This window comes from Cebus imitator, unplaced genomic scaffold, assembly GCF_001604975.1.
Source record: "Cebus imitator isolate Cc_AM_T3 unplaced genomic scaffold, Cebus_imitator-1.0 Scaffold419, whole genome shotgun sequence".
NCBI lineage: Eukaryota > Metazoa > Chordata > Mammalia > Primates > Cebidae > Cebus > Cebus imitator.
In genome coordinates this window covers 1-27093 of record NW_016107734.1, presented here as the reverse complement: position 1 = coordinate 27093, position 27093 = coordinate 1, and the positions used below count along the sequence as shown (strand labels likewise).

The 27093-nt window shown below is 36.2% G+C and overlaps 1 protein-coding gene across 2 annotated transcripts in view; it reads left to right on the top strand.

Moving 5' to 3' along the window:
- Positions 1-23753, top strand: part of LOC108290011 (tetratricopeptide repeat protein 28-like) — a 358528-nt gene extending 334775 nt beyond the window's left edge. The window contains exon 3 of one of the 2 annotated variants that reach the window (XM_017509680.2): positions 23333-23753. In XM_017509680.2, the coding sequence (XP_017365169.1) occupies positions 23333-23524 (192 nt within the window). In that variant the 3' untranslated portion in view covers positions 23525-23753. The remainder of the gene's footprint in view (positions 1-23332) is intronic. The other variant, XM_037731780.1, reaches the window with a different exon arrangement.
- Positions 23754-27093: the final 3340 nt, after the last annotated feature.

The following is a 27093-nucleotide window of genomic DNA, read 5'->3' as shown; positions in this document are numbered from 1 at the left end:
AGAGCAAGACTCTGTCTCCAAAAAAAAAAAAAAAAAGTTTTCATTTAGTGTGATGAAATTCACATAATATAAAATGTACTATTTTTAAGTGAACAATTCAGTGGCATTTCATACATCCTCAATGTTGTGTAACCATTACCTCTATGTACTCCAAAACATTTTCGTTACCTCAAAAGAAAACGCCACACTCATTGAACAGTTACTGCCAATTTTCCATATTCATCTACTCCCTGGCAACCACCAGTCTGCTTCTTGTTTCCCTGGGTGTACATATTCTTGATATTTCATATAATCAAAGTAATATAATATTTGACCTTTTGTGTCTGGCTTCTTTCACTTAGCATAATGTGTTTTTTGAGATTCATCTATATCGTGGTATGTATTGGTACTTCATTCTTTTTTTATGGCTCAATAATACAGATATACATGACTTAATGATGGGGATATGTCCTGAGAAATGCATTGTAGTTGATTTCATTATTGTGTGAACATCCTAGAGTATAATTATACAAACCCATCTAGGTGTGGTATAGCCTACTACATACATAGGCTATATGGCATAAAATATTGCTCCTGGGCTACAAACCTGTACAGTGTGTTACTGTACTGAGTACTGTATGCACTTGTAACACAATGTTAAGTATCTGTGTATCTAAACATATCTAAATATACAAAAGGTGTAGTGAAAATACAGTGCTATGATCTCATGGGACCACTCATATATCCAGATTATTGTTGACTGAAACGTCATTATGTAGCATATGACTGTATTTAACTGTATGTATATGTCACATTTTTTAAATCTTTTCATTCACTGGTGGACATTTGGATTTTTTCTACCATTTGGCTGTTGTAAATAGTGCTGCTATAAACATGCATGTAAAAGTATTTGAGTTTTTCTTTTCAGTTCTTTTGGAGATATACGTGGGAGTGGAATTGCTGGGTCATCTGGTGATTCTATATTTAACTTTTCAAGGAAATGCCACACTCTTTTGTACAGTGGCTAAGCCATTTTTGTGTTTCTACAAGCAACACTCAAGAGTTCCAATTTCACTACACCCTTGCCAACATTTTTATCCGTTATTTAAAAAAATTAATTATTTGGCCGGGCGCGGTGGCTCAAGCCTGTAATCCCAGCACTTTGGGAGGCCGAGGCGGGTGGATCACGAGGTCAAGAGATTGAGACCATCCTGGTCAACACGGTGAAACCCCGTCTCTACTAAAAATACAAAAAATTAGCTGGGCATGGTGGCGTGTGCCTGTAATCCCAGCTACTCAGGAGGCTGAGGCAGGAGAATTGCCTGAACCCAGGAGGCGGAGGTTGCGGTGAGCCGAGATCGCGCCATTGCACTCCAGCCTGGGTAACAAGAGCGAAACTCCGTCCCAAAAAAAAAAAAAAAAATTAATTATTTGGCATTTTTATTACAGCCATTCTAGTGGGTATGAAGTGGTATCCCATTGTGGTTTTGGTTTGTATTTCCCTTATGACTAATAATGTTTACTATCTTCTCATGTGTTTCTTGGCCATTTGTATATATTCTTTGGAGAAATGTCTATTCAGATCAATTATCCTTTACTTATATTTTAATTGAGCTGTCTTTTTCTTACTGAGTTGTGAGAGTTTTTTATATATTCTGGATACTAGACTCTTATCAGTTATATGATTTGTAAATATTCTCTCCCATTCGGTAGATTCACTTTTTACCTTCTTAATAGTGTCTGTTAATATATAAATGTTTTGAACTTTGATGAAGTCTGATTTATGCATGTTTTCTTTTGTTGCCCATACTTTTGGTATTTTAAGTATGAACCCATGGCTAAACCCAAGGTCATAAAGATTTACCCTTGTGCAGTTTAAAAATATCACCCCACTCTTTTCTGGCTTCCATTTTTTCTGATGAGAAATCTGCCATTACTCTTATTATGGATCCCTTATACATGACAAGTTGCTTCTCTTTTGCTGCTTTCAAGGTTCTCTTTTTATATGACTTTTGACAATTTGAGTACAGTGTGTCTCAGTGTGAATCACTTTTTAGTCATCCTTTTTGGAGTTTTCTGAGCTTCTTGAATGTATAGATTCAGATCTTTTATCAAATTTGGGAGGTTTTTGGCCATATTTCTTCAAATATTCTTTTGATCAATTTCTTTCTCTGCTTTCTTGAATTCTCATTATGCATATGTTGGTATTTATGATGGTGTCCCATAGGTCTTGTAAGCACTGTTCAGTTTTCTTCATTCTTTTTTTGTTTCTTCTATTTAAACTGTATTTCAACTGACCTGTCTTTAATTTCACTTATGCTTTGTTATGCCTACTCAAATTTGCCATAGAAACCCTCTGGTGAGTTTTTAATTTCAGTTATACTTTTTAGCTCCACAATTTCTCGTTGGTTCCTTTTTACAATTTCTGTCTCCAAAGTGATATTTCCTATTTCTTTATACATTGTTCTCTTGGTTCTCTTTAGCTCTTTGTTCATGATTTATTTTAGTTCTTTGAGCATATTTATCATAACTAAATTAAAGTCTTTTCTAGTAAATTCAATGTTTGTACTTTCTATAGGATAGTTTCTGTTAATTTTTTTTTGTGTGTGAATGGGCCATACTTTCTTGTTTCTTGCATGCTTTGTAATACTTTTGTTATAAACTAAACATTTAAAATATTATGTGGAACATTTGAAATATTATGTTGAAAATGAGATTCTTCCCCTTCAGGGATTTTTGTTTGTTTGCTTGCTTTGTTTTTTTTTTTGTTTTTTCTTTTACTTGTTGTGGGCTGTAGCTGTTTGTTGATTTGATAAAAATTTTCTTGAATAGCAGGAAAAAATGAGGCGGGGGGGGAGGGGGAGAGAATGAGAGAGGGGGAAAAAAAGAAGACTCAGAGCCAGAGCTGGGTGCAGTGGGCGGTGACTATAATCTCAGCAACTCAGGAGGCTGAGACAATAGGACTGCTTGAGGCCAGGAGTTTCAAGACCAGCTTGGGCAACGTAGCAAGTCCTCATTTCTACCAAAATTTAAAACATTAGCCAGATGTAATGGCATGTGCCTGTAGTCCTAGCTACTTGCGAGGCTAAGGTGGGAGAATTGCTTGAGCCCAAGAGTTCAAAGCTGCAGTGAGTTATGATGGCTCCACTGAATTCCAGCCTGGGTAACAGAGTGAGACCTTGTCTCTTAAAGAAAAAATTCTCCCAAGTTTATACAGATTGGCTGTGTACTGGGGACTATCTGTAGTCTTTTGCATAGGTCACTGGGGATTGTTTGTTTGCATTACAGTGTTTTTCAGGAATCTTTGCTGCTTTTCTTCCCTGAGGGAGTTGTAAGTTAGGTGAAACAAAGGCAAATACCTTGCAGTAGTAATATAGGTAGTCCCCAGACAGGTTAGATCAGATAAACACAATTATTTGAAGATAAGGTCTGCTCTGCTCCCTGCAGAACCAGAGACCCAGTTCTCACTATGGGAATATGGACTGTCAAATTTAAAACTGTCAACAAGCCAGGGAGGAGGATGGGCCAAAGTGAAGTTAAAATGTCAAAGTCTTTTATGCTATGTTGAAGTTGCTTTCTTCTGGGTTTGGACTTCTTTTTTTTTTTTTTTTTTTTTTTTTGGTTTAAATTGTGTTTTTTTTTTTTTTTTAAACTGGTATAAACCTGTCACTGTGTTCCAGAGTTCTGACAAAGTTGGTATTGACAATTTTTCTTGAGTTTTTGATATTGCTTTGGAGGGACAGGCCCTTTGAGCTATAATACCCATTTCTCCATTTTTGCTTGGATTCTTCCTTGCTATAATGTTTCAGAACTTTTTGTCTAACCCTTGGTTACAAACATTTTCTTCTAAAATTCTTATAGTTTTATTTTTTCACATTTAGATTTGCAGTCCAGTTTGAGTTAATTCTTATGTAAGGTGCAAAACAGGGTTTTAGGTTCATTTTTATTTATATAAATGTCCAATTGTTACAATTCCATTTATTGAAAAGAGTAATTTACTTTCTTTTTTAGCTCCTTTTCTATCTTTGTAAAAAAAAACCAGTTGTTCATAGGTGTGTGGGTCTATTCCTGGGCTCTCTATTCTGTTCCATTCATATGTGTCTACCCCTTCATAACCTTACTGTTACAGTATCACCAGTGCACCACAATGTAGCAGTCTCTTGTTGTGAGGTATTACTCAGAGTTCTTTGTCTCCTGACCAAGAGAATTAAGGAGCATGGACACAAAGAGGGAGGTTGGAGTGAAACTTTAATAAGAGAAAGAAGAAAGCTCTCAGCTGTAGTGAGGGGATCCAGGAGAGGGTTGCTATTTTTACAGTTGAATGCAAAGACTTGTTTTGTTTTGTGTTTTTTGAGATGGAGTCTTGCCCTTGCCACCCAGGCTGGAGCGCAGTGTTGTGATCTAGGCCCGCTGCAACCTCTGTCTCCCAGGTTCAAGCAATTCTCTTGCCTCAGCCTCCCAAGTAGCTGGGACTACAGGTACTTGCCACCATACCCGGCTAATTTTTTCTATTTTTAGTAGAGACGGGGTTTCGCTGTGTTAGCCAGGATGGTCTCGATCTCCTGACCTCGTGATCTACCTGCCTCAGCCTCCCAAAGTGCTGGGATTACAGGTGTAAGCCACTGCGCTCGGCCATGCAAAGACTTTTTAAGAAACTGATGAGGGTTGGGTGTCTCATTTGCATAAGGCTCGAACTTCTGGTACTTCTGCCCCATCCTTATAATGTACATGTGGGCCCTAAGCTTGAGTTACTCCATATTGCTTTATTCCACTTCTTGCACATGTGTCAGGGGATGGAATTTTCCATTGCAGGTATGTTTGGGCAAGTCACCTGTGCAGCCTATCTTGCCTGTGTGACTGTGGGCATGTCTTAGGTAACCCCCACTGTGCAGGTTCTCTTATCTGTGCCTGCAGTCTGTTCTTTTGTTTGAAAGAATTCAATGGAGGACTTACCCTAACTGTCTGCCTGACCTGTTTCTTCTTTTCTCCTCTCTCATTACACTGTGTTGATTACTGTAATTTTTTAAGGAAGTTTTAAAATTGAGTTCTATGATGCATCCAACTTTTTCTTTTCAAAATGGTTTTGGCTATTTTAGGTTTTTTGCTTTTCCATATAAATCTTTTTAGACTCAGATTTCTATATGTACAAAAAATCTTGCTTGATTTTCATTGGCATTAAGTCTATTTTTATTGGTTCAATTTTGGGAGAACTGGCATCATAACTGTATTTAGTCTTTTAGTTCATAAACAGGCTGTGTTTCCTCATTTATGTATGTCTCATTTTGATTTATTTCCTGAGCATCTTCTCGTTTTCACTGTATATATCCTACACATATTTTGTTAGATTTATATCTAAGTAATTCATTTTTTGAGCTATTGTTTTTAAAAGTTCAGTTGTCAGTTGTTCCTTGCCAGTATGAAATATGATTGAATTTTATGTGCCATTATAATTACTGTTATTAATTTTTCGAGACAAATTTTCACTCTGTTACTCAGGCTGGAGTGCAGTGGTATGATCATGGCTCACTGCAGCCTCGAATTCCTGAGCACAAGTGATCCTCCCACTTCAGCCTCCTGCGTAGCTGGGGCTACAGGTATGCACTACCATGCCTGGCTAACTTAAACTTTTTTTAGAGAGAGAGGGTCTCCTTATGTTGTCTAGCCTGGTCTTGAACTCCTGGGCTCAAGTGATCCTCCTGTTATGGCCTTCTAAAGTGCTGGGATTATAGGCATGAACCACTGTGCCCTGCTTGTTATTGTACTTTTATGTTTTAAAACATTTATTTATTCATTTTTATATCTTCTATTTCTTTTCTGAGTTTTTCTGTCTTTCCATTTGTTATGAGAAGGGTTGCCTTTATTTATTAGAAAATGATTGTAATAACTACTATAAAATCTTTGTGTGATAATTTTAACTTTTATGTCAACTTATAGTTGGTATCTATTGATTGATTTATTTTCTTATGTGTTGAGAATTCCCTGGTCTGTCATAGGTGAAGTAATTTTGGTTTATATTCTGGATATTTTGTTATTATCTTACGAATCTTTATATCCTGTTTATATTTTAAGAAGAATGTAGTTATTATTTGTTTGTTTTAACAAACAGTTTACCTGGTTAGATTCAGGCTATAAGTTTCAATATACATTTTATAGTCTTTATTCCCAGTGTCAGTCAGCTTTTCACAGCTTTCGTTGTTCCACTAGAACCTGTCTTTCATAGGCACCACTGAGTGTTCTGCAAACTGGATAGTGGCCTGTCCTATACTTTTCACAGCCTTTGGTATGCTGTTTAGGGTAAAAATCATACACCACATAATGGGTGCAGTGGAGTGGGCCAGGGGCAGTGGCTCATGCCTGTAATCCCTGCTCTCTTGAGCTTACGCCTATATCTGATATCTTTGACACTTTCCCCTCTCTGGCTGTCTCTCTATCTCCAGCCAAAAGGTAGGACTTAAGTTTCCTTATGTTGCCATACATATCTTGTGATTATGTTTACACAAAGTATCAAGCAGTGATAATGCAGAGAGAGAGAAAAAGTATTGTAGCTCAGCCTGTACCCTCAAGACCACAGCTCCTATACTCAGAGGGAACGGTCTCCTTCAGAATTTAGATGCCTGCCCATTATATACTGCTTTTGCTTGTCAGTTTGATTTTTTTATAAATGGGGTCTTGCTCCGTCACCCAGGCTGGAGTGCAGTGGTGTGATCATGGCTCACTGCATCCTCGACCTCCTAGGTTCAAGTGATCCTCCCACCTCAACCTCCCAAGTATCTGGGGATACAGGTATGTGCCACCACACCCAGCTAATTAAAAGAAATATATAGTTTTTAAGAGATGAGAGTCTTACTATGTTGTCTAGGCTGGCCTCAAACTACTGGACTCAAGGGATCCTCCTGCCTCGACCTCCCACACTACTGGGATTACAGGCATGAGCCACTGCCCCGGTCCACTCCACTGCTTTGATATCCCTGTTACTGCTGGCTTGCCTGGAATGTGGACTGGGAGAGAATGTTAAGAAAAACAGATTTTCTCCATTCTTTCCGACATTAAGAGTTCCCTTTTTTGCTTCTCTGACCAAAGAGAAGGCTTTTCTTGGCACACTTTCTGTTTGCATCCAATAAGTGCATCCAGATTTGGAGCTGCCTTTGAATCCAAGCTGGTAACACCAGACGGGAAAGGAAAACCAAAACAAATCAGGAAACCCATTGCTAGCTTGATACTGCTTTGAATTCTGGTCTCCTCCCTTGAGTCTCCTGCTACCATTTACTCTTCAGAGTCTTCAGAGAGCTATTCTGTGAAGTCTTTTCAGGGTATAGTTGTATTCAGTAGAAAAGATTAGATGGAGTGTACTTGCTCCATCTTGCTTAGAACTGGAAACTCTTTTTGAAAAAATACAAAATATCATGTTGTATTTTATATTAGTAAGTATTGAGAGGTAGTCATTTTTCTTTTCTTGTTTTTTTCATTTTGATACATGGTACCCTACACACATATGTCAATGTAGAAAGTTCATATAAAATGGGAAAGAGAAAAACAGAGGCTGGGAAGTTTATTCTTTTTTTTTTTTTTTGACAGTATTGCTCCCTTACCCAGGCTGGAGTGCAGTGGTGTGATCATGGCTCACTGAAGCCTTGGCCTCCTGGGCTCAAGTCATCTTCCTGCCTTAGCCTCCCAAGTAGTTAGGACTACAAGTGTGCGCCACCATGCTTGGCTTTTTTTTAATTAAAAATTTTTTTTTTGTAGAGACAGGATCTTGCCATGTTGTCCAGGCTGGTTTTGAACTCCTGGACTCAAGCGATCTTCCCACCTCCACTTCCCAAAGTGCTGCAATTACAGATGTGAGCTACCATGCATGGTTTGTAAGTTTATTCTGTAGAAAAATGTATCAGATATTTATACAAGTGTTATTTTAGGCATATATATTTGTTTTTCTGCCCTGTTCTCATCACTTGTTCATGTCACCCTGTTCAGGTCCTTCCCTCAGATGCATGTTCTTTTCTGGGGACTCTTACTACTCACTAGCAATTGACAGAGATATTAGTTATCAGTAAGCCTAGCAATATTTCTTGAACTTTGCTTTCCCAAACATCTAAAGTGGGAAAGAAGAGAGGGACTATTCCAAGAGTTGGGGCTATAGGAGGAGTAGAGATAGGCATTTCTTTGTATTTCCTCTTTTAAAAAATTGTGTGAACTCTTCATTTTATTCAATAATTTTTGTATAAAAATAGTCCTCTGTAGATTATAACAATATAACACTGCAGTGTGGGATGTCAATAATGGGGGAGGTTATACATGTGTGGGGATGGGTATATGGGAACTCTCTGTACTGTCTGCTTAGTTTTGCTGTGTACCTAAAACTGCTCTAAAAATAAAGCGTATTAATTTAAAAAAATTCTCTTCGTAAAACTTCAAGTAACTTTGACATTTCAGGAGATGTGTCATGTTAGTGTATTGCTGTAGTCTTCTTTCTGGTATAATGCTAGAGAATTCCATTTGAATAATTTGAAGGGAAAATAAAGAGTTGATAGCTAGAAAGATCAAAAGAATAAGCCATTAACAGTAGAATTTCATCTGCCTGAAGAAGCCTTATGCAGAGTGCCCATATCTCAGTGTATACCTACTTATAGTAATAATTTTTCATAGACTACTTTCTGGAAGGAGCGGATTCTCATTAATCTGACATGGTTTGGGCATGGTTACATTACGGTAGCCAAGATGCCATGTGTTTTTTTTCAACAGTTGATGAGAATTTAGGCTGTTTAATTCCCATGTTTTTGGCTTCACTGCTTTTCCTAATTCACCATTCTCTCTGCTACTATTATTTTTTTCTATTTTGCTTCTGATCTTACCATATTCCTCAGGACCAGGATCAGGCTATGTGTATAAAAGCACACGTTCTCTGTGTTCTAGGTTTGGGAGAAGATTGGTAGGGCACGGACACACAAGTTATGCTGAAGCCAGATGATTTCTTGGAGAATGTTCAGATAAATCTCTAGGGTTTTTTTTTTTTTTTGGGGTGAGGGGGGAGGCATAACTTTACACGTTTCCTACACTACACCCACAGAATGAAGGCACAAGATATGGAATGTTCAGAACCATTGCTCTAGGGGACTGTATACTTCATTCATTGTTTATTTTTAAAGTTTAGAAGAGAGAAACTCCAGTGATGGTGTACACATTTTATAATCTGTCATAAGCTGTACTTTGGGGTCCCCCATTGTTAGAAAATAACACCTATTTAGTTATTTAATTCCTGGTTGGCACTTTGTCTTTTCTTTGACTTCTTTTCAAATTTGTAATTCTTTTTTAAAACATGATTTCTCATAAACCTGTCACCTTAATAACACTTTTGATACAATTCATTTAACATTAATTTTGGGAAAAGAAGTAGCTGATACATGAAACAATCAGAATTGAGAGCAGACTTCCTCTAGAAATCTATTCTAAATGTACCGAAAGTCAGTGTTAGAAAGAGAAACAATTCACAGCTGCAGATTTGGTTAGAACATTTATGTTTAGGGCATTTGGGCCTCTCATTCTGGGTTCCAAACTAAATAATGGTGTTTTCTAAAATAGCTCTCAATCCTTTTGCATGTGCTTTCAGCATACAATATGACAGACTAGTGAAAAACAGAAGTGTAGTTTTCTGGAGAGATAGGAATGTTTACTCCGAGCTGATCAGGTAAAACACATTGTGACATGAAGAATGTATTCTTTCCTGATTCTCAAGATTTTATTTTATTTTTAATAGAAAGTGTCAACAAATAGCAAGATAAAATTCATTTGAATATATCAGAAAATAAAAGAAATATAGCAAATTATACTTCTGATTAAAAAAAATCCGTTTTAGCTACCAAACAAACAGGCATTGGCTGAGAAGCTTGCTGATGGCTCCTTTTGTTTCTCTTTGATTTAAAGGCTCATGCCTGTAATCTAATTAACATTGGACTGAGTTGCAAGTATAGTGGCCTGTTTGGTTCAATAATAATACATTTATATGAAAGGTTAATGAAATGAATTTTCCCTCCATCCAATTCATTAAAAATTGTTCTACAATCAACGGTTGCTAATGGAATAGATATTAAATATTCATGTTCATACGTTTTCTGTGTCATTTCTGATTTTCCCTCATTTCTGCTTCCATACATTGAATTTTACAAGTATAAGAATTTCTGGACAAAAAGCTGATTTAGAAGTTGATTGCACACCATTAATTCTTGTATCAAGGAGGCCGTGTGGAAAGTGGAGAGAGACTATGACAGTAGGTTTGTCTTACTTTGTAGCTGTATGATTTGGGATAAATTTTGTAACCACCTCTGTTGTGCAACAGTCATCATAAGAACTTCTTGCAGGGTATTGTGAGGGTTAGTGATAAACTGTGGAAAGCTCAGTGTCTAGTACAGAGTAGCTGTTCCACAAATGACAACTTAGAAAAAGTTTTGAAAAATAAAATACATACATATATGTAGCAAAACTTAGGATAATTTGTAGTGGCAGGACTGATATGACAATACAGGACTCTCATTCTAAAATAGGTATTGGGCTTGGGCCTTGGAAAACTCTGAAATAATTCTAATAATCAATGAATCAGGGTAAGTCACTGAAAGGAAGGAGTGATATGTGCCTTTAGACAGATTTTTGGTCTTTTGTTTTCTGACACCTGTTTTTTCTTTTCCACTCAAGCCAAAGGACCTTATTTAACCTGCATTTAATGTCTTTTCCAAACAATTAACTTACTGGATAACTGCAGCCTGCTCAGTCAACTGCCAAAGTGTAAACATTAAAAAATTTTTTTGATTGAAGTTTCCCAGAAATGTATTATCTATTATGTAGGCTTTTGAAACAGAAGATAACAAACATAAATTAACTACTTCCTTAATGACCCAGAGTGATCATTATGATCATTAATGTTTATTTTGTGCCTATTTTTTGTCATCCCTTTAGCCACTTTACAAAAGGTGACTTATAATATATGAGCTGGTGAAGCAGATGAGCCACCTGAATAAATAGCAATGCCAAATAGAGCGTAACAGTGAGAGAATCACTTCTGTTCAATATTAAAAAGTTCCTAGCCCATCAACCCTATTCTAGCACTGAAAATACTGAACGGGGCATTTCCTAGGCACAATAGTTATCCTTTTGGTAATATAACAAATGATCACTACCTCGAACCTGCTCAATCGGGAGGCTCCTACACAGGCGGGCTGAAGGTATTGAGAGGCAGACACCCAGATAGCACAACAGAGTGAATCTATCTGGGGATCAACAGCCTGAGAGCCTGCGGGGCTGACAGCTCTCTAGGACTGAAGGTCTCGAGCAGAGGTTCAGCACACATTTATTTGCTCTTTGACAGGTGATTCTTATTAATACATAGGTATTCTAAGTATACACATAACTCAGGAATATACCAGGTAGGCAGCTGTTACCCGCGTACCCCTAATGACAAACTAAAAGTATCTTCTACAAGGAAACCATGGGAGCAGGATAAACTTAATGTTTCTCAACAGGTCACAAATTTAGTAGCTTAAAACAACACATATTTATTCTCTGACAGTTCTGGAGCTGTTCAGATGCCCAAAATGAGTCTTACAGGGCTCTAACATCAAGATATCCATAGGGCTGTTTCCTTCTGAATCCTCATCTGTTTCTTGCTTCTTATAGCTTTAGAAGCTGGCTACATTCCTTGGCTCATGACCACTTCTTCCCATAAATTCAAACTCACGCATCAGTCTTCAACATTTCCTACTGCCCTCTTACAAGGACCTGCCTGGTTATATTGGGCCCACTCATATAGTCCCCCAACTTGAGATTCCTAGTTACATTGACAAAGTCCTTTAACATGTAAGGTAACATTTCTTACAGGTTTCAGGGATTAGGGCATGGGCATTTTGTGGGTGTCATTATTCAGCCTACTGTGATGGGCAGCCTCAGGCTAGTCACTTAACTTTTGCAAGCCTCCAATAAATACTTAACTCTTCAGTGCCCAGACGCTTATGAAGATCCACAAGTATCAAGACCATCCAGAAAAGTATGACCTCACCAAATGAACTGAACAAGGCACTAAGAGACCAATCCTATACAGACAGAGATATGTGACCTTTCAGAAAGAGAATTCAAAATATTAATAGCTGTTTTGAAGAAACTCAAATTCAAGATAATACAGAAAATTCAGAATTCTATCAGATAAATTTAATAAAGTGATTAAAATAATTAGAATCAAGCAGAAATTCTGGATTTGAAAAATACAATTGATGTATGAAAGAAGGCAATCCAGTCTCCTAACAGAAGAATTGATCAATCAGAGGAAGGAATTATTAAGCTTGAAGACAGGCTATTCAAACATACACAGAGAGACAAAAGAACAAAGAACAGAAAATGATGAAGTGGGCTTACAAGATCTAGAAAACAGTCCCAAAAGGGAAAATCTAAGGGTTACTGACTTTAAAGAGGATGTAGAGAGTGCGATCAGGGTGGAAATTTCATTCAAAGGGAAAATAACGACTTTGCAAACCTAGAGAAAAATATCAATATTCAAGAATGATAGGGTTATAGAATACCAAGCAGATTTAACCCAAAGAGGACTACCTCAAGGCATTTAATAATTAAAGTACTGAATATTAAGGATAAGAAAGAATTCTAAAAGCAGCAAGAGAAAGTAAATAACATACAATGGAGCTCCAATACAGCTGGAAGCAGACTTCAGTGAAAACCTTACAGGCCAGGAGAAAGTGGCATGACATATTTAAAGAGCTGAGGGAAGAAAACTTGTATGCTAGAATAGTATATCTGATGAAAATATCCTTCAAACATGAAGGACATATAATGACCTTCGCAGACAAAAGCTGAGGGATTTCATCAACACCAGGCCTATTCTAAAAGAAACGTTAAGGGAGTTCTTCACTCTGAAAGAAAAGGACATTAATGAGCAATAAAAAATCATCTGGGCTGAGTGGGGTGGCTCAAGCCTGTAGTCCCAGCCCTTTGAGAGGCCGAGGTAGGCAGATCTCTTGAGCCCAGGAGTTCAATATCAGCCTAGGCAACATGGTGAAACCCTGTCTCTACAAAAATTAGTTGGAGTTGTGGCACATGCCTGTAATCCCAGGTATTCAGGAGGCTGAAGTGGGAGGATTGCAAGAGCCTGGAAGATTGAGACTGCAGTGAGCTGAGATCATACCACTGTACTCCATCCTGGTCGACCCTGAGTGTCAAATAAATAAATAATAATTAAAAAAAAGATAAGCTGATCTATTGTAACTATAACAACTTTCCAAGACAGAGACAGTAAAATAAAATATAAACAGACACAAGTAAATGTTAAAAAGCGGGCAGATGAAGGTAAAGTGTAAAGTTTTTATTAGTTTTCTCGTTGCTTGTTTCTTTGTGTATTTTTGCAGTCAGTATTAAATTGTCAGCTGTTTAAAATAATGGGTTATAGCATAGTATTTGGAAGCCTCATGGTTAACCTCAAATCAAAAAACATAGAAACACAAAAAAGAAACAGCAAGAAATTAATACATATTGCCAGAGAAAATTACCTTCACTGAAAGGAAGATAGGAAAGAAGGGAGAGAATACCAAAAGCAACCAGAAAACGAATAACAAAATGGCAAGAGTAAGTCCTTACTTATCAATAACAATATTGAATATAAATGGACAAAACTCTCCAATCAGAAGATACAGAATGGCTGAATGGTCACACAAAGCCCAATGGTCTGTTACCTACAAGAAACACACTCCACCTGTAAAGGTACACATGACTGAAAATAATGAGATGGAAGAATATAATCCACGCAAATGAAAACCAAAAAAGAACAGAAGTAGCTACATTTATATCAGACAAAATAGGTTTCAAGACAGAAACAAGAGACAAAGGTCATTAATGATAAAGGGGTCAATTCAGCAAGAGGCTATAACACTTGTAAATATATGTGTACCCGACACTTGAGCACCCAGATATATGAAGCAAATATTATTAGAACTAAAGAGATAGATAAACTCCGGTACAGTGATAGCTAGAGACTTCAGTACCCGACTTTCAGCATTGGACAGATCATCCAGTTGGAAAATCAACAAAGGAACATCAGACCTAATCTGCACTATAGAGATGGACCTAATAGATACTTACGAACATTTTATCTAAAGCCTACAGAATACACATTCTTCCCCTCAGCACATAAATCATTCTCAGGGATAGACCATATATTAGGCCACAAAAACGTCTTTAAAATTTCAAAAAATGTTGAAATAATATCAGGTATCTTCCCTGACCACAATTGAATAAAACTAGAAATCAAAAGCAAGAGGAATTTTGGAAACTATACAAACACTTAGAGATTAAACAATGTGCTTATGACTGACTGGTGGGTTAATAAAGAAATTGAGAATAAAATTGAAAATTTTTTTGAAACAAATGATAATGGATACACAACATACCAGAACCTATCGGATACGTTAAACCCATATTAAGAGGAAAGTTTATAGCCATAAGCAACCACACACAAAAAAATCTAACAATGCATCTTAACTAAAGCAATAGCAAAACAAATCTAAAATTAGTAGAAGATAATTAATAAAGCTTGGAGCAGAAATAAATGAAATTTAAGTGGAGAAAGCAATACAAAAGATCAATGAAATGAAAAGTTGGCTTTAAAAAAAAAAGATTAAAAAAATCTTTAGCCAGGTTATAAAAAAATAGAGAAGACCCAAATAAACAAAATCAGAGATGAAAATGGAGACATTTCAACCAATACCACAGAAACTCAAAGGATTATTAGAGAATATATGAGCAACTACATGTCATTTAATTGGAAAACCTAGAAGAAATGGATAAATTCCTAGACACATACAACCTATCATGATTGAATTGTGAAGAACTTCAAAACCTGAACAGAACAAGTAACAAGTAACACAATTGAAGCCGTAATTAAAAATTCTCCCAGAAAAGAAACCTGGGACCTGGTGACTTTACTGCTGAACTTGACCAAACAAACAATGAATACCAATCCTACTCAAACTATTAAGAAAAATAGAGGATGAGGAAATACTTCCAGACTCATTCTATGAGGCCAGTATTACCCTAATACCAAAACCAGACAAAGGCAAATCATTAGAGAAATGCAAGTCAAAACCACAGTGAAATACCATTTCACATCAGTCAGAATGGCTATTATTAAAAATCAAAAAATAACAGATGCTTGCAAGGTTGTGGAGAAAAAGGAGTGCTTATACACTATTGGGAGTTCAATTAGTTCGATCATTGTGGAAGAAAGTGTGGTGATTACTCAAAGACCTAAGACATAAATACCATTTGACCCAGCAATCCCACTCCTGGGTATATACCCGAAGGAATATAAATCATTGTGTTATAAAGACACATGCACCCATATGTTCATTGCAGCACTATTCACAATAGCAAAGACACGGAATCAACCTAAATGTCCATCAGTGATCGATTGGATAAAGAAAATGTAGTGTATTTATATGATGGAACACTATGCAGCCATAAAAAGGAAGAGATAATGTCCTTGCAAGCACATGGATGGAACTGCAGGCCATTATTGTTAGCAAACTAACACAGGAACAGAAAACCAAATACTGCGTGTTCTCACTTATAAGTGGGAGCTAAATGATGAGAACACAGGAACACATAGAGGGGAACAACACACACTGGGACCTATTGGAGAGTGGAGAGTGGGAGGAGGGAGATGATCAGGAAAAATAACGAATGGGTACTAGGCTTAATACCTGGGTGATGAAATAATCTGCACAACAAACCCCTCTGACACACATTTACCTATGTAGCAAACCTGTATATGTACCCCAGAACTTAAAAGTTATAAAAAGATATATCAAAAAAAGAAAAGTACAGGACAGTATCCCTGATAAACATTGATGCAAAAATCCTCAACAGAATACTAACAAACTGAATTCACCAACAGGTTAAAAAGATCATTCATCATGACTGAGTGGAATTTATCTCAGAGATGCAAGGATGGTTTAACAGGCAAATTAATCAGTGTGGTACATTGAATCAACAGAGTGAAGGTGAAAAACCATATGATCATTTTTAGTTGATGCTGAAAAAGCATTTTATAAAGTTCACCATCGCTTCATGATAACCCTCAAAAATTGGATATAGAAGGAATATACCTCAACACAATAAAAGTATACAACAGACCCACATCAAGTATCATACTGAATTGGGGAAAACTGAAAGCCTTTCCTCTGATACCTGGAACATGACAAGATGCCTGCTTCACCGCTGTTATTCATCGTAGTACTCAAAGCCCTCACTAGAAGAATACGAGAAGAGAGAGAAAGGGCATCCAAACTGGAAAGGAAGAAATCAAACTGGCCTTGTTTGCAGATATGATCTGATGTTTGGAAAAACCTAAAGACTCTTCCAAAAACTATTAGAACTTATAAACAAATTCAGTAAAGTAGAAGGATACAAAGCCAACATATTAAAATCAGTAACTTTTCTATTTGCCAACAGCAAACAATCTGAAAAAAAAAAAATAGAAAATGTAATCTCATTTATAATAGCTATAAATAAAATACCTAGGAATTAAGCAAACAGATGAAAAATCTCTGCAATGAAAACCATAAAACATTGATGCAAGAAACTGAAGAGGATACAAAAAATGGAAAGATAGTCCATGTGCACAGATTAGGACAATGTTATTAAAATGTCCATACCACCTGAAGCAATCTAGAAATTCAGTGCAGTCCACATCAAAATTCCAGTGACATTCTTCACAAAAGACCCAGAATAGCCAAAGCTATCCTGAACAAAAAGAACAAAACTGGAGGAATCACGTTACCTGACTTTTAATTATACTACAGAGTTATTGTAACGATAACAGCATGAAACTGGCATAAAAACAGACACATAGACCAATGGAACAGAATAGAGAACTCAGAAACAAATTCTTCATCTGTAGTGAACTCATTTTCAACAAAAGTGCGAAGAACATACATTGGGGAAATGACAGTTTATTCAATAAATTGTGCTGGGAAAACTGGATATGCATATGTAGATGATGATTTTTTTGTCATATAAAAAATCAAAATTGATTAAAGACTTAAATATAAGACCTCATACTGTTAAAACATTGAGGAAACTCTTCAGAACATTTGCTTGGGCAAAATTTCTTGTGCCTGCAAGCACAGGCAACCAAAGCAAAAATAGACAAATGGGATCACATGAAATTATAATGCTTCTGCACAGCAAAGGAACAATTCACAAAGTGAAGAAACAACTCACAGAATGGAAGAAGTTATTTACAAACTCTGTTTCTGACAAGGGATTAATAACCAGAATGTATAAGGAGCTCAAACAACTCTAGGAAAAATAATTGATAATCCGATTTTTTAAATGGGCAAATGATATGAATAGGCATTTCCCAAGCTACTTGGAAGGCTGAGGCAGGAGAATCGCTTGAACCTGGGAGATGGAGCCTGCGGTGACCCAAGATTGAGCCACTGCACTCCAGCCTGGGTGACAATGTGAGACTCCATTTAAAAAAAAAAAAAAAAAAAAGTCATGCACATGACAAGTATATGAAAAGGTGCTCAGCATCATTGATCATCAGAGAAATGCAACTCAAAATTCCAGTGAGATATCATCTCACCACAGTTAAAATGGCTTTTATCCAAAAGACAAGTAGTAACAAATGCTGGTGAGGATGTGGAGAAAAGGGAATCCTCATACACTGTTGGTGGAAATGAAATTAGTATAACCATTATGGAATACAGTTTGTGGGTTCCTAAAACAACTAAAAATAGAGTTACTGTATGTTCCAGCAATTCTTCTGCTAGGTATATAAGGAAAATCAATATGTCAAAAATAAATGTCAAAGAGATATCTATACTCCCGTGTTTATTGCAGCAGTATTCACAATAGCCAAGATTTGGAAGCAACCTGTTTCCATTAACAGAGGAATGGATAAAGAAAAGGTGGTACATATACATCTTTTCAATCATAAAAAGAATGAGATTCTGTTATTTGCAATGACATGGATGGAACTGGAGGTTATTATGTTAAGTGAAATAAGATAGGCATAGAAAGATAAACTTTGCATTTTCTCTTATGGGAGCTAAAAATATTAAAACAGTTGTGCTTTTGGAGATAGAGTAGAATGGTGGTTACCAGAGCCTGGGAAAGGGTAGTATGTGCAGGGGGCAAATAAGTTGGGATGGTTAATGAGTACAAAAATATAGTTACATAGAATGAATAAGATCTAGTATTGATAGCACAGAAGGATAACTATAGTCTACAATAATTTGTTTTACATTTAAAAATAAAAGCATATAATTGGCTTATTTGCAACCCAGAGAAAGGATAAATACTTGAGATGATGGACACCCCATTTACTCTGATGTGATTGTTGTGCATTATATGCCTGTATTAAATGTATGTATCCCATAAACATATACATCTATTGTGTACCTGCAAAAATTAAAAATATAAAGTTTTCAAAAATTATCTTTTCTTTCAAAACCAAGTTTTACATATCCTCTAACTTTATCCTTTTCCATCACAGTTGAACAAAGTTGTTTTGTATACATTAGTTTTGGACTCATGATCATTTTTGCTTTTGACGCAGTTGTGTTAAATTATAAATCAGTGGTGCTGCTTTTTAAAAACTAGCATCAGATTTCTATTTTCCCCATTTCTACTCATCTTTAAAAGAAAATAAGGGTAATTTTAGTAGAAAATCATGTGATTTACAAGTATAGTTGAACAAAGATGGTGATTATGTGGAAAATGTATTTACTAGAAGATATAACACTATGTTAGAAATAGTTATTCTTCAGATTTTAAAAGTTCAAATTCCAAATGTAACATACAGACTAAGAATATTAAAGTAGGCCCGGCATAGTAGCTCACACCTGTAATCCAGCACTTTGGGAGGCTGAGGTCAGTGGATCATTTGAGTTCAGGAGTTTGAGACCAGCTTGGCCAACATGGTGAAACCACATTTCCACTAAAAATATAAAAATAGCTGGGAGTGGTGGTGCGTGCCTGCAGTTCCAGCTACTCAGGAGACTGAGGCAGGAGAATCACTTGAACCCAGGAGGTGGAGGTTTCAATGAGCTGAGATCGTGCCACTGCACTCCAGCCTGCATGACAGAGCAAGACTCTGTCTCAAAAAAAAAAAGAATTTGAAAGTATAATATTTGAAAATACCAGTAAAATCAAAGGCAGTTTATTTGCAAATGCTTGAAATAAGTACTTGGTTATGCATTGTACATATGATTATACACTATTGTATATATCATTATGTATTACATGTATTTGTTATATATATTGTTATAATTATACACATGTACCTGTGAGCATAGTAGTTTACCTTGTTACTCATTTAGGCAAGTGGAGAATAAGGTATTAGGTCATTGTTGGGTTCAGTGACATTTTGGAATTCTGAACCAGGAATGATGTGTTGAAAGTAAAGACTTAAAGGTTCTTCCTTGCTTCCAGAGTGAATTGTTTACTGTTTCACTTATTTAGCCTTTCAGTGTTTTTACTTTAACCCTTTGAGATAAGAGAAATACCACTTAATAAAAAGCAAATGCTAGTAGTACTAACAATTTTGACAATTGGTCATAAATACTTTGGTCATTAATTACATTTTTGTTACCTTTGAAATACTGCAGCATTATTTACTTTCAGTTAGCACTTACTGCAGCTAGCAGTTAAGATACTTAAAAGCTTTTATATTCTTTCCTTCTCAACTGTGAGCACCTTGAGGGTACTCTTGTCTTGTTTTTAATTGTGTTCTGTGTTAACAATGCCTGGCACTGTCGATTTTCAGGGAATGTCAATTGAGGGAAAGAAGTAATGGAAATTCACTCTTGTAATCCAGTTGTCTTTATACGATTTGTGAAATCACCTAGTAGTATGCATGGAATAATCACTGTGGTGTATTTGTGGTGAACGGCAAGAAAGTAAATGAATGGAACATGTGAAAATCTAGGCATCCTACTTTAGTCCATTGTATTAACTAGCTTCCTATATGTTTCTCTTGGCTAAAGCTTCAGCTTAAAATCATTGTACTCAGGGTATAGTGTTCTCAACAGTTAGTCCATGCTGCCTTTTCTTCTCCATCTGCTGCCAGACCAATGACCGGCATGTGGTGTATGTGTGGTGGGTTCATGAAGTAAATGTGTATATGATCTGATGTTGACTGGGCACCAAGTATTCAACATTGCCCTAGAGATTCCAGCTTTGGCATGCTGCACATGTACTGTCTCTACTCAGTCCTAAGTGATCAAAACTTGTACCTCTCTCAGATGAAGTGGCTTTCTGTGAAACCTGTGGCAATAAATGTTAGTAGCAGGAACCCATAGAAGGAGAAGCAGATAGGCTATGGCAGGTCACATCAGTTTTCTTGAAGCTGTGACAAACAGCTGTGAATCTTGACACATCCTCACCTTTGCTTTGGAGAGGCTGGCAAAGGACCCTATGGGTAGCTGTTATCTGTCTCAGAACTTGGCAATACCAATTTCTTTTAGCCAGGTGGCTTAGATTTTGACTGGGAGCCTTATAGCAATGAGAATTCTCAATTATATAGTTTATTGATTGCTCATAGTCTTTTCTGGAACAAGGGAAAGAATGAGACAGTGATAGAAATTGAATAATATTATATTGAATAATAAAATATTTATTGGACTCCCTTGTATTCTGTTAGTCTATAATTATGTGTTGTAATTAAGATTCTTTCCCCATTAACTAATAATGAAAATAGCTAACTTTATTGAGTACTTAACTCTCTGCCAAGTACTGTACTGGATTCTCTTTATTCTATTACAGTAACTCACAATCTAGGTTTTATCATCAGCTTGAAATCCATAGTGACATATCTTTCACAAAAGGATAAACAACTCATTTTTATTCAACAGCCATTTGTGTTTTTTGTTTGTTTTTTATTATACTTTAAGTTTTGGGATACATGTGCAGAACGTGCAGGTTTGTTACATAGGTATACATGTGTCATGGTGGTTTCCTGCACCCATCAACGTGTCATCTACATTAAGTATTTCTCCTAATGCTGTCCCTCCCCTAGCCCCAAACCCCCTGACAGACCCCAGTGTGTGATGTTCCCCTCCCTGTTTCCATGTGTTCTCATTGTTCAATTCCCACTTATGAGTGAGAACATGCAGTATTTGGTATTCATTCCTGTGTCAGTTTGCTGAGAATGATAGTTTCCAGCTTCATCCATGTCCCTGTAAAGGCCCTGAACTCATCCCTTTTTATGGCTGCATAGTATTCCATGGTGTATATGTACCACATTTTCTTTATCCAGTCTACCATTTGGGTTGGTCCCAAGTCTTTGCTGTTGTGAACAGTGCCACAGTAAACATACGTGTGCATGTGTCTTTATAGTAGAATGACTTATAATCCTTTGGGTATGTACCCAGTAATGGGATTGCTGAGTAAAATGGTATTTCTGGTTCTAGATCCTTGAGGAATCGCCACACTGTCTTCCACAATGATTGAACTAATTTATACTCCCACCAACAGTGTAAAAGCGTTTCTGTTTCTCCACATCCTCTCCAGCATCTTCAACATCCATTTGTACATGCAGTGAATATTGCGTGGATAAATGTTGGGAAAGCCCCACTCTGTGAGTTTGAGCAGCGGGTTTTCAGAGCTATACTCGTTATGCTATCTTTACAGGGATACAACTCTAAGCTTCTGATAGGTAAAATCTTACAAAGTTGGATTAGGGACTCTAGACGGGCATAAGGGAAGACCAAAGATGACCTTTGAGCCTTCTCTCCTATACCTCTTTTTAAAATCTTTTCCTGAAGAAAAGAAACCAAGATTGTGGGAGGCATGGTCCAGTCTTAACTTTTCTTATCTAATTTGTAAGTGTTCTAAGAAAACAAAACATGCACATTCTCCTTGAGCTCCTGTGTGAATATGAGAACAAAGTTTGCATTTAACACTGAACTTTACCTACTTCCCTAGTGAGAGGTGAATCCTATGTTTCAGTGGTTTTACTTGGCAGACAGGAAAATCAGTTGCCTTCTTAAGTAATGAATGATAAAGGTTTGCTTTAAATATGTAAGAAGCTATCAAAATTCGATGACACTAACTTAAGATTTTTGTTTCTTATAACGTGAAATCAGTAACGAAGACATTTTTTGTGTCTCTTAATAAGTTTACAGTTATTTGGCATATTTGTATATAAAAACATAAATATGTATATTTTTAGCTTAGTTTTAACATAGCATTTCTATACTTATGTAAACTATAGTTATTTTTAGTTGGAATAAGCTGTTGCCTCTTGGAATATAGAAACCACCTAAAATGTGAAATGAAAAAGGTAATGAAAATGTTTGTAAACACATTAAAGATTAAAACAGTGGCTGAGTCCAGTGAAAGGAAGTGATCCTATGAATTAGTAATGAAAGTGCATTTACAGCTTATTATCTTACCGGAGTCTCAGTTTTAACAGCTGCTGATACTTTAATAGAAGCCTGCATAGTCCATACTAATTTGAGTATTCATTCTGTTTATGGATTCAGTGTTTTTTAATAGAAACACTGAATGATGTGGCCTATCTTAAATTACCTCAAAGAGTCATTATAAAGATAAATAAAAATATTTTATAAACATGAAAGGTGCTTTCTCACTCTCTACGTATAGTCATGTGTAATATAAAAATTTTAAATTATGTATGTTTTATTGAGTGGTAGTTTTAAGAGTTTTAAACTTCATTTAGATCCCAGGAATATAATTTGTGACAATTTCTAAGTATATTGGACCGATATTGGTTTCTAAGCAAAGCACACATAGGTAATTGCTTTTAAATATTATGTTTGAAACAATACATTAAAAGTTAAGTAGCCATGTTGTGTTACACATTATTAAAATTATCTTGATAGTAATCACACACTGATTTGTTCCTTTTTAAATAAGGGGGGAAACAGAAAATAAGTGGAATTTATCTCATTTATTTTTGCACTGTACCAGATACTTACATAAGATATAAAGAAATCTTCGAGTCTCTGTTCAGAGGAGCTTATGGCATTAAAGGTGGGATGCAAAATATTTTTAAAATAGTTCAAAACCAATAAAAGCAATATGTGAATATTATATACCAAAGAATATGATAAAATTGATGTCTTAGAAGGGAAAAGATGAAAATTTTAAATAGAAGTTGCCTGATAAAAGTATGCTTATGATATTATAAGTTAGTTCATTTTATCATGAACTGTTCACTATGTTTTTATATCAAGTACATCTCAATCTTACTTCTGCCGATCTGTTGTTTTAGTAAAGAATCACCATCAGCCTTGTTGGAGCACTGGCAAAACGTGCGTCATATATCCTTTATTTCTAGGCATACTTCCGACAGGGTGTTGCCCTCCAGTACCTTGGACGTCATGCCGATGCCCTGGCAGCCTTTGCATCTGGACTGGCTCAAGACCCCAAGAGTCTCCAGCTTCTGGTGGGGATGGTGGAAGCCGCCATGAAATCTCCCATGAGAGGTAAATATGATAAAAGTACTTGGTATAACATTAATTTGAAGTAGAAAACTTCCAGCCTTCCAAGCATTTAAGCTCAGGCACAGAGAATTGATAGGCTATCAAATTTGCTAAGATTTGATATTTTAGACAAAGAAAGATCAAGAATCACTGCCAACAACTGACATTAATGAGGCAGAATAGTATGGTAGAAGGGCCACTCACCTAAAATTTTGTGGACCTATATTATATTCTTAAATTTTTTATTAACTAACTGTATGACCTTGGATAAATGGATTAACTTCTCTGGATTTTAGGATTATTTAAAAGCTCTTATAGTTTTTCTGTAGGTCTGAAATTCTGTAATTCTAAACCACCACACTTCTAGTAGGAAACTCATTCTTCAGCTGGACCAATATGCCTTCTAGAAATACTGAAATAAGAGAAGACATTTAACATTCTTATATTTCATAAAGGAAATATATATCTAATTGTAGGCTGTGTCTCAGATTTTTCAGAGGAGCATTAAAAGATTGTGTTGAATTAAAAGAAGAAAGAAACAAGACAGACACCAGTTTACATTATTTTCTCCCCGTTCCTACTTCTACTTTACACTGATTGTTATTCTGGAAAACAAAAGAATGGATTGAAAATGCTACTGTGGAGGTTGGAGGAGTTCTGAGGCCCAAAACAGATTGGCGTCATTTTGAGGAACATTGATTTTTTTGGGAATGAGTTCTTGGGAAGATTTGACTAAACATATATAGCAGTTGCTGTCTTTGGGGAGTGATGGAGACCGTGAGGCAGATTTATGGTAAACAGTAGACAGCTAATAATGATTCATTTTAAACAGGGTATGCCAAGCAGAACTCTGTTTTTTAGTCTGAAATGGTATGTTTTTAAATTTTTCATGTGGAAAAATGAACCTCTGGCAGCATCATTTAATATTTTATCTAGTTTTGAAAATGTTTGCATCATTAGATATTTTAAATATACTGGCTAGTATTATATTTGGCTCAAAATATGTGCCAAATAAAAGTTTGATGAACCAAATGGTACTCATTTGATCTCTGGGTAATTCATTTGTATAAAAAATATTTTCCTGAAATTTAGGGATTTCATGTTTTAGGAAAAAAGTGTTAAGAAAACCTCTCTTCATGTGATTTTATAGACTGTACAAAGCTGAGGTTTTGCTACAGGCTGAACCCCCTCGGGGACCTGCTGTTAATAAACTCTGACTTAGAGCAGATGCATTTTGGAGTGCCTGGGCTCAGGGAGCACGGGCAGAATGGACAACAAGAAAAAAAAATCATCTTATTTCTCCATTTTCTAGTTTTTTCTTGTTGCCTCCTTATACCCCTCCACAAGGAATTTACATGAAACATTTTTATTTAATTAATGAAGATATTACCTCTTTATTCTGAGGTGCTTCTGCTGCTGCCTTAGAATATTGGAGTGAATGTGTTGAGATCAGCAAAATCATACTTGCCATTTTGCCTTTGAAGCAATCTATTTAGATAAATGTAAGGAAATCTTCCCTGCACTGCTAGAAATAGCTCAGAGCTGCTGTCACTCTTAGGGTTTCTGTACCAGGCTCTTTCCCATCTTATGTAAGTGACCTAAGGCTGAACCTGGAAAAGCAGCTTCTTACTGGTGCCTGGAGTGCTTCAATATCTTCTTCTCTTCCCTTAAGGCAATTTAATTTATCTCATCTATTTTTAGCATTGCCTTTACCACTGTATCTATTCCAGGTGGGCTTTTCTTATCAACAATTTATGAAGTCTGTGGCTTTGCACAGTGTTGTTCTGTGCATCATCCCACATCTTAATAACCTCTCTTTTTGTTATATGGTTGTAATTGACAAAATTTCTCATCATTTGCTGCCTACTTTTTTAGCCATTGTTTATTTTAGCCTCCTGCAACTTCCTAAGTTTTGCCATTGTCGCATAGCTGTGCAGTTTGAGTCACTTTACATATACATCTGATCTGTTAATGTCAGTTGTTTTTGTTTCGTAATTTTTATTTTTATTTTTATTTTAAAGGCTAGTCAAGTGAAGCAGTGCGAGTGGAGAAGGATAAGTCTGTAACTGGTTTTGATCAGTTAGTTGTAACTGCTATTGCACTCAGACCAGCTTGTTTTGTAATCCTTAAATGCAAGAGAAAACTCTCTGGTCCAGGTGCTTCTATAAGCAGACAAAACTCTCATGACCTGCACAGTGTTCCTGTGGTTTGGTCTTTGTGGAAGTTTTAAGATTTTTTTTTTTTTTTTTTAAGGCAGGACCAATCTATATTAATATACCCTTTCCCCCATATAAATACATTATATTTTTCCACGTTGAAACTCATTTGATTTTTTATTATTGTTGCCAACATTTCTAAATGAATTAAATCTGTTTTAGTTTCACTCATGCACGCAAATCAGATATCAGCTAAACCTTTTCTCCTGTGGATATTACTTATTTTATATGATGTATTTCTCTTAAATCATTAATGAAAATATAAATATAAATTGATATTTTCTTTTACATGACTTCTCAAGTAATCATTTTACCATATTCTATTTCTTTTTTTGATAACGTTTCAGCAATTTCAGTTTATTGTATGTTAAAAACATTTAAGCAAATTTGGATGTTGTACCATACTATTACTGCCAAAAGTGGATTTAATAATGTAATTACTAAATGAGATTGAGTTTACCTTTATTTGTTCCTCTAAAGATGCTAGGGGTGCGTCTTGCTGGGGACCTTTTGTGTATATTGTCTTTCTTCCTGTTAATTCTGCAATGTAAAGACTGTTAAATTTGTGGGCTATCACCTGTTGTGGTGTTTCTGCCAGTTCCTGGGGACCCAGGGAAGCTGATTTTTTGAAGTGCTGATGGAAAATGCCTGTTAAATGTATAAGCTTTTCTTGCAGGGTCAAGTTGGGGCTCACCTTTTATTTGCCTAATTGTCTACCCTAGTGGGCTCATTCCCTCTGATTCTCTTTTAGGTGGGAGTCTCTTTTCACAGGAGGCTTCCTTCTGAAGTGTTATATTAAAAACACAGGCTTTTCCCCCCAAAAAGATTGGAATCTAATTCCAGCACTGCCATTTGCTAGTCCATTGGCTGAGAAAGGTTGCTTCCCTTCTCTATACTTCATTGTGTTTCCGTAGAGGGAAATTATAATATCCATCTCCTAATGTTGTTTTGAAAGTCAGGAACTGGCATCTAATGGCAGGCCTCTGCAGTGTGATGCCATTCTTCTTACTGAGGAGTGAAAGCAGCAGCAGTACTAATTGCTCTTATGTTTAGGGCAAGTGTAGTGGTGTGGATGTGGAATGAACACTGCATAGTACATAAGTTCCTCTTTATGAGCACTCACTGGAGAAGTTTCTCTCAGGCCTTAGTATAGAAGACCTTGCCTCTCTTTCCTTCTTATATCCAGATATTCTCAACTTAAACTTCCTGCAGTTCCTAGAACACATTATGGTTTCTCATATCTCCAATTTCTATTCAGGTGCCACTTCCTATGGGAAGCCTTCCCAGACCTACCCTAATAGAGTTAATAACACCTTTCTCTTTTGGGGTCCCGTGGCACATTTTACCACTTCTAAGAATTCTGGATTTAAAGTTGTATTATTATTATTATTATTATTATT